A 12,060-nucleotide genomic window follows, 5' to 3' on the forward strand; every position below is an offset into this window, starting at 1 on the left:
TGATGTGAGCCATGGCCAAGTGATGGAATTCGCGACTGGGCAGGTGCGCTCGGTCGCGCATCCTCAATGGCCGTCGTTGTTTGTTGTTGTTGTTGTTTGTGCGCCACGTTAACAAGACAAAGATCCTCTTCCCTCCCCTCCCCAACCACTCCGCGTGTAGTCTGCACAGACCGGCAGGTTTCAGCGAGCGGCACCTGTGAAGGCCGGGGGGGTGGGTGGACAAACACCACGCCCGGCCGCCTTTGTCTCTCCTCCTCCCCCTTCCCACCAGTGGCGATGTTCCTACAACACGAGGTCGTAGCCATGGAGTCAACATTGGGGGAGGACCAAATCTTCTTGGGCCCCCCCCCCCCCCCCAGAAAAAAAAATCTAATTTTGAAAACGAATTTCCTGACATTTCCTGCCTAAAATATTAAAAAATTCACTAACATGGGATGGATTTTTTTTTACAATAATGTCTAATAGTGCATTGTATTACATTGCTGTGTTTTATCTTTTTTACCTTTTCTTGTTTCATTGTATGTAATGGCAGAGATTAGGAATTAATAAAGTACAACCATAACCACAATCATATAAACAGAAATCTATTTTATAGATTTTAAAGAAAGAAAAAAAGAGCAATGTAATACAATACACTATTCGACATTATTGTAAAAAAAAAAGTCCATCCTGTGTTAGTTCATTTTTTAAATATTTTAAGCAGTAAATGTCAGGAAATTAGTTTTCAAATTTAGATTTTTTTTTTCTGGGGGGGGGGGGGGGGACGGACCCCCAGACCCCCTGGAAGATTTGGTCCCCCCCAAAGTTGACTCCATGGCTACGGCCTTGATCTGAGCCCTGGGAGGAGAGGGTTGGTGGCGGGGGAGAGTTCTCCTCTCCCGCTAGACCGACACGGACCGTTGAACGAGTGTCCCAGTTGCAAGTCTGTGGCCACGTGGAGCCCTCCTCGTGCGCGCTGCACAACTTAATGGGTGCTCGCTGACAATTGTCGGCTTGTGTCGCGATAGTCGGATTGTGTCGCCTCCCAAGGTGTGTTTTTTTTTAAGCCACGTATTCTTTTCAGTATAAGTGCACGCATATTGTTGGCACATTAAGAAATAAATATACGTTTTAAATTTGTAGATATTTATTCGATTGTTTGTAAAATCATATTCGGATGTCTGCGGTTTTTTCTTCTTCAACGCCTTCTTCTTCCAAATCACGTTTGCTGAACAAAATGCCCAAAACGCGAAAGGGAGTCAGTAACAAACAGCACGTTTAACGTTGTGAGGTTACTACCCGAAGGTTGTGACATACTTGGGAGAGCGGAAAGGGCGATGGGAGGGGAATTGCAGAGTGCAGTCGTGCGAGGGAAGGAGCCAGAATGAGACGATTTGTGATCTGCAATGTTGATGAGTGGGTGAGCGAGTGGGTGAGTGTGTGGGTGAGTGTGTGGGTGAGTGAGTGAGTGTGTGAGTGAGTGTGTGGGTGAGTGAATGGGTGAGTGTGTGGGTGAGTGAGTGGGTAAGTGTGTGGGTGAGTGAATGGGTGAGTGTGTGGGTGAGTGAGTGTGTGGGTGAGTGAGTGGGTGAGTGAATGAGTGAGTGTGTGGGTGAGTGAGTGTGTGGGTGAGTGAGTGTGTGGGTGAGTGAGTGGGTGAGTATGTGGGTGAGTGAGTGTGTGGGTGAGTGAGTGTGTGGGTTAGTGAATGGGTGAGTAGGTGAGTGTGTAGGTGAGTGAGTGGGTGAGTGTGTGGGTGAGTGAATGGGTGAGTGTGTAGGTGAGTGAGTGGGTGAGTGTGTGGGTGAGTGAGTGTGTGGGTGAGTGAGTGTGTGAGTGAGTGGGTGAGTGTGTGGGTGAGTGAGTGTGTGGGTGAGTGAATGGGTGAGTGTGTAGGTGAGTGGGTGAGTGTGTAGGTGAGTGAGTGGGTGAGTGAATGGGTGTGTAGGTGAGTAGGTTAGTGAATGGGTGAGTGTGTACGTGAGTGTGTGGGTGAGTGTGTGAGTGACTGTAGGTGAGTGGGTGAGTGTGTGGGTGAATGAGTGGGTGAATGAGTGGGTGAGTATGTGGGTGAGTGTGTAGGTCAGTGTGTAGGTGAGTGAGTGTGTGGGTGAGTGTGTGGGTGAGTGTGTAGGTGAGTGTAGGTGAGTGAGTGTGTGGGTCAGTGTGTGGGTGAGTGTGTAGGTGAGTGTGTAGGTGAGTGTGTAGGTGAGTGTGTGTGTAATTGTGTTATGACCTGCAGCGTGGTGGTTGAACACAACACCTGTAAGGTTGAGACGAAACAGTCTTGGTAGACCCCACCCTCAACCAATATGGGTGGAGGAATCAATGGGTGAAGTTCACGGGGGACAGGTTTCAGGTTAGTATCGATAAGAGAGCGATACAGAGGCGACTGACCGCCAGTGTGCGAGTGACTGGAGCGATTAGTGCTGGGTCATCAATCGACCTCTGCCTTACTAATCCGCCTATTGACAATTAACGTTTAGTGTTCCTACAAACCATATACACACGGCATGGGCACACGTGTGTGTGTGTATTGCGTGTGATGAGTGGTGTGCAGCGAGTGCATGGGGAGCGGTGGCGCAGTGGTTAGCGCACTGCGCTACGACTCCCAGCGGGCCGACTTTGATTCGTGCTCACGACCAATAACAGTGGCGATGTCTGGGTCGACGCAGCCTTAAATGAGTCCCAGCTGCAGTATGTAAACAGCACTTGGGAGTTTCGATTTAAAGCTTTCGTGACTGCAGGGATTCATCTTCTTGGTTCTTTCGGTAAAGTCACGTAGAAGGGAAGTAATAAAATAAAAAAAAATAATAAAGAATTATTATTGTTTTATTTTTATTATTTAAATAAAACATAATAAAGAATTATTATTATGTTTTATTTTTATTATTTCAATAAAACATAATAAAGAATTATTATAATGTTTTATGTGTATTATTTAAATAAAACATAATTATTATTATGTTTTATTTTTTATTATTTTATTACTTCCCTTCTACGTGACTTTACCGAAAGAACCAAGAAGATGAAGCACTGGGGAGACAAAGGCGGCCCTTCGTGGCATTGGCCACCCAGCACTTGCCCTAAAACGTCTGTTAGAGCTATGCGGGGAATCTTTGTTCTTGTAGTGAATGTACATCTGATGTATGCCAATGATGTGCAGTTGTGCGTGTATACTGTACTCTATATGATCAGATACAAAGGTCCCCCGTGTAACCTTTAACAGATTGTTGAAGGCAGGGATGGTTGTGGCCTATTTCCACTCCCGGTTTGCCTTTACCTCCGTGGGGTTTAACTTAAGGCTGAGTGGACCTAGTGGAGTCCCAGGACCAGTTCAGATATTCGTCGCTGTTAAGTTTTCCGGGAGCGGGAATCTTAACTTGGGTCGCCGGGCTCGCAGTGCACGTACAAACACATATACACACATACATACACACACAAAGACAAAGATCCCCCGTATAGCCTGTAACAGACTATTGGGGCAAGTGCTGTTAGCGAGCAGCACCTATGAAGGCCGGCACGGCACACGAGGGAGTGGGTGGCCAGCACCACGCCCCACCGCCTTTGTCTCCCCAGTGGCGATGTTTACACGGCGCACCAAGTACTCATTTGAGGCTGAGTCGACCTAGGGGAGGCCCATCACCGGTAAGGATAATCGTCACCGGTGTTGGCCGTGAGCGGGAATCGAACTCGGGTCGCCGGGTTTGCAGCGTAGCGCGCTAACCGCTCCACCACCGCTCCCCATTTCCACTGCACTACATATACACACGCACAAAAACAAACACACATACACACACACAAAGACAAACACATACACGCAACAAACTTCTGACACATTGACACACACACATGTTCACACGTAAATCATTGTAAGATGAACTCAGCACATCGCTTACACACACAGATATAGCGTTTGTGTGTTGGCTTGTTTTGAGTGCAGATGTTAAACAATATTAGTTTGTGAAATGTTCGGTGCATAGTGAAATTCGTCGCGTTATGAGTATAAATAGTGTCGTGTTAATTACAACGTAATTATTTAACATAAGCAAATACGCAAATCTTAAATCAACACCGGCTCAAAAATGAAACCCATACATTTCCAGATCAAACACAGCACACCGCTTATCATGAACCGGTATTAATATCAATGATAATAACGATACAGTCATACATGAGACAGTCTTGCCAGTTTTTCTATGTTTTAAAAAGCACGTACAACATATATAACGAATCGTATTCAATCAATTCTTCAGTAAAACTTTTACAAAATATTACACATGTAAGTGTTCCTCTCGTGTGTGGAGCGGCGGTTTCACTTTTGTTACGTCCGAGACGTCATCATGTTGCGAGGCTGTGTGGGTGTTGTGTATTTATCAGTCCCGATACACAATCGATAATAATCACGTAACGATTGTGCCTCGTTGCTCAAATACCTTCCGATTACCAACTCTGATCCAGTGGTGGAAGTTCCACATTCGCAGGGCGAGTGCTTGGATAGGACAACCTCGAGTTGACATCCCACAAAGTGGTACTCTTTTTATCGACCCCATTCGGAGTGGTGGTGGTGATGGTGACGATGAGTCGACCGGGATTTAATACCTCGCTATCGGATTCAGGCGTCACACCGCACGGGAGGCGAATTACTCGGTCCACCGACAATTGCCGGGGGGTGAGGGAGGGGGCTCACCCCACGTTCGATCCGTGAGATTTTCCACTGGTGACACATTTCAACTCTCTGGAAAACGTCGAGAAGATCCCGAGGAACTGACCTCACAAATGACCCCCCCCCGCTCGTCTGACGCGCGTGCCATTTAAATCACAAATCGGATCTTGCAACGCACGCGCATTAACCAAAAGCTTCTGGCGAGGAATGGGACGACGCCTACGATCCGAGAGGAAATCCGCCAACGGGGAGGAGATGGATCGTCGAAAACGAGCAACTTGAGAGACGGCGGCGGTGGCTTTGGGGAGGCCTCGAGCCAGCAGTGGATAGACCATGGCTGGCGATGAATCGACGCTTCATAATGGGGGATGTCGCGTGCGCATAATTCACGTGAATAACGCTAGTATAATAATTTACTTTAAATAATATCACAGTGTTAATTATCACCAAAGGTGGAGCGGTGGGGCAGTGGTTTGCGTGCCGTGCAAATGAACCCTGCGAGCCGAGTTCGACTCCCGGTCACGGCTAACATCAGCGGCGAGTGATACCCAAACAGCTCCTGGCCCTCCCCACACTTCAACAATCCGCACTGACCAGCGTGGTGAAGTATGGTCAAAAAAAATAGGTAAACAACTGAAACGTTGTGAGTTGGGTGGGTGGAGGGGGGGTGTGGGGTTCATCCAACCAGCAGTGGATTGGCAAAGGGCTGTACATGAATTATCATCCCAATCAAAACCCTTTTGAAAATGAGTTCCGATTAATCACCTCCTCGTGAACTGTGCTGAAATTTAACAGATGCTGGCAAGAAGCACTTGCATCACCAGCAGTCTCAACGTATCAACACGTGCTGTACTGTATTATTATTCTATAACCATGGCCGACATACATTTCTGGGGCAAATGCTATCTGAATCTGTCTTGTGCATTCCACGTGGTCGATCCCGCCTAAAATTGACATCAAAAACGTCAGCGCTAGGAAGACAAAGGCGGTCAGGCATGTGTTATTGCTGGTGTTCATCATGGTACCCCTTCGCATGAAACGTGTGTGTCATGCCGACCGTAATAGGTGCTCGCTAACAGCTCTTGCTCCTCCTGCAGTCTGTGTGCTTCTGAAACGGCGATGTTTTCTGTGTACGTGTGGTTATGTACGTCTGCTTCTACGTGCATGTGCGCGTACACGATGTGTGTGTATGTGTGTATATACGTCTGTGTGCACGCATGCGTATCTTTGTCTTTGTGCATTTGTTGCGTACGTACGTACAGAATATATATTGCGTGTGCGTGAAAGTGTATGTTTGTCCGTGTGTATGTATGCGCGTGCTTGTTTTCATGTGCACGGCTATGTACAGGATGCAGTGAGCGGTGGCGCAGCGGTTAGCGCACTGCTCTATCAACACGCGGTGGCCTGCGTTCAAGTTCAATGCTCGGCAACAGATAAACGTCAGTGGCGTTCTGGGCCTCCCCTTTCACCAACCCGCAAAGACCAGTGTGGTGAAGTATGGTTAACACCCCCTCTCCCGATTTAAAGCTTTCGTGACTGCAGGGATTCATCTTCTTGGTTCTTTCGGTAAAGTCACGTAGAAGGGAAGTAAAAAAAAAACCATGATGAAATTTTTATTTTTATTTTTTTATTTTATTATGTTTTATTTTTATAATTGTATTACTACCCTTCTACGTGACTTTACCGAAAGAACCAAGAAGATGAACCCCCCCCTCCCCTCCCACTACCCACCACTGACACAGAGTAACATAGGCAGTGTTAAGCTGTCAGGATTTTTCACAGTGCTAACAACAGTGGTTGGTGTCATGGCGAACCAACTGGGCTTTGCAATCCAGAGGTTGGATTCGACCTCATGGCGCGGCAGTTGAAACAACAATATCCCGTCCCCACCTCTGTCTACCCAGGCTGCGTATGATGGGGTAAAGTGTGGGTACTCCAACGTTTTCCAAGATGTCTGGCCAATGTGGAAGAGTAGACCAATTACATTGCAGAGGGGGCGTCTCTAGAGCTGCCTCGAGTCGAGGCCCTTTTGCACAGCAAGTGGTGGGCAGTTGCAGGGCTGCTCCTTTATCTGTTCACGTAAGTGGTTGAGACCGCACGAGGGCAGGCAATGTTGCTTGTGTCAGCAGCAGCAGCAGCAGATTGAAACTCATATTTAATTCAGAGCAAGCATCCTTCCGCACGTGAGCAGGGAGCGAGAAGAGCACAGAGGATAGAGCAGCAGTGGGAGGAGGAGGGGGAGGAGAGGGAAACCGAGTGTGAGATAGGAGAGGCGATGCTAAGCAGTGGGTACACCACACACACACACGGCTCGCAGCGCCAAACTAAACTGCGAGTTCTATTTTTATTTGACCAGGTAAGGCCCCCCCCGCCCCCATCGAGCTGCATAGCTCTTTGTCAGAAGCGAGCTGGCCACAAATGATAGCTCAACGAAGTGGCTTATCATCACGTGGACATTCATAGCAGCCAAACGCTCTAAACGCACGGTTATGCATATCCACAGTAGGAGATATACAAAGATCCCCCGTGTAGCCTGAACAGACTTTTGGGGAAAGTGCCGCTAGCGAACACCTACGAAGGCTATATATTCTTAGGTTTTTTCGGTAAAGTCACGTAGGTAAAAAATTAAAATTAATAAAAGTAAAATAAAATAAAAATCACGACGTTTCGGAGGCAACACAAGCCTCCGTCTTCAGGTGGAACAGTCACAGCACGATAGCTGTATCAAGTCACCTACGTGACTTTACCGAAAAAAACTAAGAATATGAATCCTTGCAGTCACGAAAGCTTCAAATCTAGAACCTATGAAGGCTGGTAGGGCACACGAGGGGGTGGGTGGCCAGCACCACGCCCGGCAGGCAGCCTTTGTCTCCTTCGTGGTGATGCTTACACACACACACCACACCAGATACTAATTTGACTCTGAGTCGACCTAGGGGAGGCCCAGGACCAGTTCAGATAATCGCCACCGATGTTGGCCATGAGCGGGAATCGAACTCGGATCACCAGCGTGCTAACCGCTACACCGCCGCTCCCCACGTTAATAGATAAAGTATACATCTGCGAACATACGTAACGGATTGCTGGTCAATTCATAACAAGCATAATAAACAGCGCCATTAACAGCTGGACTTTAACAAAGTGGCTCTAACAAAATATCCTAGCCTTTGAGGAGTACAGGGTGCGTTCGGAGGAAGCTGGGCATTTCATTGGGTAAGCGACTTGGAGGTTCGTAAAACAGAGCGGTGGCAGGAGAGTGCTGCAGATGTCACCAGGAGGTGTTCGTTGATGGGTGGGGAACACGTGGTGCAGGGTGGTGGAGGGCAGGTCACCCAGACAGGTGGAGTGGCAGCCAGGGACCGGCGATCCGAGTTGAAGACCTAAAGTCACGTGGAGGTGGTGGTGGTGGTGGTGGTTAGGTCGTATGAAACAAATCTCGGAGGTCGGATGTCTACTTTGCAGCAACTGTTGGTTCTGGCAGAAGGAAGGAAGCGATGGCGCAGTGTGGCAGCGTCAGCAGCACTGGCAGTGAAGACCTCTTCGTTTTTTTGCGTTGTTTCCTCATCACTGCGAGTCAAGGACGATCTCAGCCATTTTGAGCGATTTTTGCCTCTTCCCTGACAAAGGCCGGTCATCTGAAATGTTGAAACCTTCGTTTCATCTCAACGACAGTAAAGACAAAACAAAAACCGCAAATGCTTCCATCCGCTGCGTTTTTTCGGGCTGTACCGCGTGTTGTTCGGCACGATGTCCAACGTTCCGCGCCACGCGCCGGGAGATTTAGATCTTCCGCTCCTGAAGAAGCCTCCGGCCATGTGGAAGGAAACGTCGGGCGTGGCGCCAAGCAAGAAGCGCTACAACTCGAACGCCACATCGGACAGCTTCACGGCACAATCGCGTGGCGAGCCGCTGCAGTAGGTAAAAACAAAGACCTGCGATGATTTTAAAATGAACGTCTTAATCACGAGCCACCCTGCCTCGTCCTTCCACGCGAAAATGAGAAATCTCGGCAGACACAAATAATAACGCTCACACGCGCGGCGACGTACAATTTTAAAAAGTTCTAACAATTTCCCTCCCCCTTCAAGGTTATATGCACACACACGCATAATGTTAATCACCGTCTCTGTGTTGTGTGCGCACGTTTCATTTGTGTGCCCGTTGTCTTTCAGCGTTCGCCCCGTTCACGTAATATTTCCGCAGGGCGACACGATCCGCACCCGGCCGCCCGCCCACACGCGTGCAGCAGGCAGGCAGCTCTGGAGAGACCGACTTCCATGGTGCTTCGTGACTGCGAGTTCATTGCCATGCGTACGTACATTGTCAGTGTCCTCGGCTTGCGTGCGATCACGACATCACTTTGAATGTTCACTCGCGAGAAGTTCTGTTTACGGGTCGCTCGCCTCTCGTCTTTGCGGACGAGTCAACGTGGACGCTTGGAGTGGCAGCGCACAGCGGCAGCGGCGGTGGTGGTTGCTTCACGATGTTCATGCCATCGACCGAGAATCGCGTCGTTTAAAATGTACACTCTGGGGTCGTGGGCACACACCGCCCCCGCTCTTCTGCAGCTACGCCACAGAGTCATTTTAGCGTCCGCTGTGAAGCTGACGGGCGTGCTTTGCTCAGTGGTGACGATGGTGGTGATGGTGGTGGTGGTGGTCATGGGGCATCACATGCGAGAGAATGCACGCCGAGGAAATGCGGAGAGTGAATCGATCCGTTGATCGTTACACCGCAGGACCGCGAGACATGGCGGCGACTTGGGGAAACCTTTATCCAGCAGTGGATTGCCCACGGCTGATGTTCATGATGACATCGGTGTTACTGCTGCTGATAAATAAATGATGATGTAATGCCGTTGGTCCTGCTGATGACCATATGATCACGATGTAGTGGTTAGATACAGAGATTATGATTTGATGATGATTATGAATAGAATTATGATGTTCATAATTATTATTATGGCAATGCTGCTGCTGATGATGATGATGATGGAAAGTGCATATTGCTACAGCTACTGTAGCTACTAATCATGGCAACAATGGCCACAACCAACTCAACACATCACTCCCCGACCGTCACCACCACCATCATCATCATCACCGTACATCGTACACCACTCCCTATGAATCACCACCACCACCACCGCACTTTGCATCCTCCTCCGCTCATCTCGCCCAGTGCCAGGGATTCATGTCAGCCGGCGTCCATCCGGCTTTGCAACCCGACTCCCGCTCCAGGGCAAGCACCGCATCCTTCTCTCACCGCGGTGGCCGCGGCTACTCCAAGGACGCGACAACTGCTCCGATCGACGCAGCGACCCGGCAAGCATTCCCCGCACCCGGCAACTCCAAATCCATCGTACTTCTCGCTCCGGGCGGGTGGGGGAAATGAAATCCGCGTCACCGCGTCACCGCGACCACCGTCACCGTCACTGTATGGACATGTATGGCCAGTTGAAGCTGCTTCCCGACAGCAGCATGTCGCGAATGAGCGTCTCGATGGGCGTCTTGCCGACGAGCCGCACGAAGAAGAGCTGCTCGATGACTGCGGAGGAGACGGTGCGCAGCGAGGGCAGGCGCAGCAGCAGCTTGCCGAAGCGCGTGGGCTGGCTGGGGTACTGCGTGCGCACGTACTCCTCGAGCGCGCACTGAGACTTCTCCTGCAGAGACTCGACGTGCGCTGGGTCCGAGAGGCCGCACGCGTCTGACGGGGCGGGGGGGGGAGGTGACGGACAGACAGAGAGAGATTTGAGTCTAGATTTGAAGCTTTCGTGACTGCGAGGATTCATATTCTTAGGTTTGTTTTCGGTAAAGTCACGTAGGTAAAAAATTTAAATGAAAATGAATAAAAGTAAAATTAAAATTTATTTTAATTTTACTTTTATGAATTTTAATTTTAATTAATAAAAGTAAAATAAAGAAAAAATGTATTTTTATTTTACTTTGATGAATTTTAATTTTTTACCTACGTGACTTTACCGAAAAAAAACTAAGAATATAGAGATTTAATCGTAACTGTTCTAACACGTAGGCTTTCGCGGCCCATGTCATTCATTTGACAGCGTTTTTTGGGGGGGTTAGAGCGTGTAAATGTATCACCTTACTAATTGTCTGTGTCGGGTGGTGGCGGGTTTAAAGACACACGGAGAACGGCCCGCGGAAGGAGACATTGGAGAGCTCCCGCCGACATCCCCTCAAGTGACCTCAGCTCCACGCGCAGCAGGGAGCAACGCGTGAGCTGGTCACCATCGATTTTTACCCAGACGCCAGACACACAGAGACTTGCGCGGAGGCCGATAGACTACGCCGAGACCTAGAGACCCACAGACCAACTTAGAGACCTATAGCCTCAGACAGAGTTGTGATCAGAGGTCGCAACCGGGTACCCGATACCCGTACCCTACCCGATACCCAGCTACCCGTACCCGGCCGGGTACGGGTACCCGTTTGCGACCCTGGTGCGGCCGGGCACGGGTACGGGTAGGCCGTGAGTCACTGGTGAGTAACTGTCACTCATTTTCCAACGTCTTGTCTCTTCTCACAATTCAAGTTCCTAGAATCAACCCACCCGCGCCTGCAACATGGCTTCATCCCAGAGGTCGCAATCAGGTACCCGATAGCCGTACCCTACCCGTACCTGGCCGGGTACGGGTAGGGTACGGGTACGGCCGGGTACGGGTACCCGTTTGCGACCCTGGTGCGGCCGGGTACGGGTATGGGTAAGCAATCAAAACCCGTTTGCGACCTCTGGTTGTGATTAATACCGGGTTCTCCAGCGTAGCCACCTTTGTCTCTCCAGTGCTGATGTTTACACGTCGAACAAGATAAATTTTTAAGGCTGAGTCAACCTACAGATGGCCCGGGACCAGTTCTGAAATCGCTTGCCCACTGGTGGTAGCCGTTGCCTGGAATCAAACTCAATTACTGTATAACGCGGTGCGCTAACCGCTGCGCCACCGCTCCTCACATACGTACACGCATTCTGCCTCTCACAAACACACGTGCAGTCTCTCTCTCTCTCTCTCACGTTCTCTCTCTCACACACATGCACTGTCTTCCACAGCCAAAGACAAAGATCCCCCGTATAGCCTTAACAGGCTGTTGGGGCAAGTGCTGTTAGCGTGCACCTATGAAGGCCGGCACGGCGCACGAGGGGGGTGGGTGGCCAGCACCAGCTACTCATTTTGAGGCTGAGTCGACCTAGCCGAGGCCCATGACCGGTTCAGATAATCGCCACTGGTGTTGGCCGTGAGCGTGTCGCTGGGGTACGCGGCCCAGGGCACTAACCACCGCCCCCCCCACACTCTGTCCCACGCACACACGCACGCAGATGCATCTTTCTCTCTCACACACACACAGAGGATCCATTCTCTCGCACACAAACACAATAAAGCACCCTTTGCACGTTCAAGC

At 49.7% G+C, this 12,060-nt stretch overlaps 1 protein-coding gene across 2 annotated transcripts in view; it reads right to left on the reverse strand.

Moving 5' to 3' along the window:
• Nucleotides 1-6,255: 6,255 nt before the first annotated feature.
• Nucleotides 6,256-12,060, reverse strand: part of LOC144734850 (nuclear receptor subfamily 2 group F member 1-B-like) — a 33,492-nt gene continuing 27,687 nt past the window's right edge. For both annotated transcript variants that reach the window (XM_078617265.1, XM_078617266.1), the window contains exon 4: nt 6,256-10,351. In XM_078617265.1, the coding sequence (XP_078473391.1) occupies nt 10,077-10,351 (275 nt within the window). In that variant the 3' untranslated portion in view covers nt 6,256-10,076. The remainder of the gene's footprint in view (nt 10,352-12,060) is intronic.

This window comes from Lampetra planeri, chromosome 53 (assembly GCF_965212315.1).
Source record: "Lampetra planeri chromosome 53, kcLamPlan1.2.h2, whole genome shotgun sequence".
Lineage (NCBI taxonomy): Eukaryota > Metazoa > Chordata > Hyperoartia > Petromyzontiformes > Petromyzontidae > Lampetra > Lampetra planeri.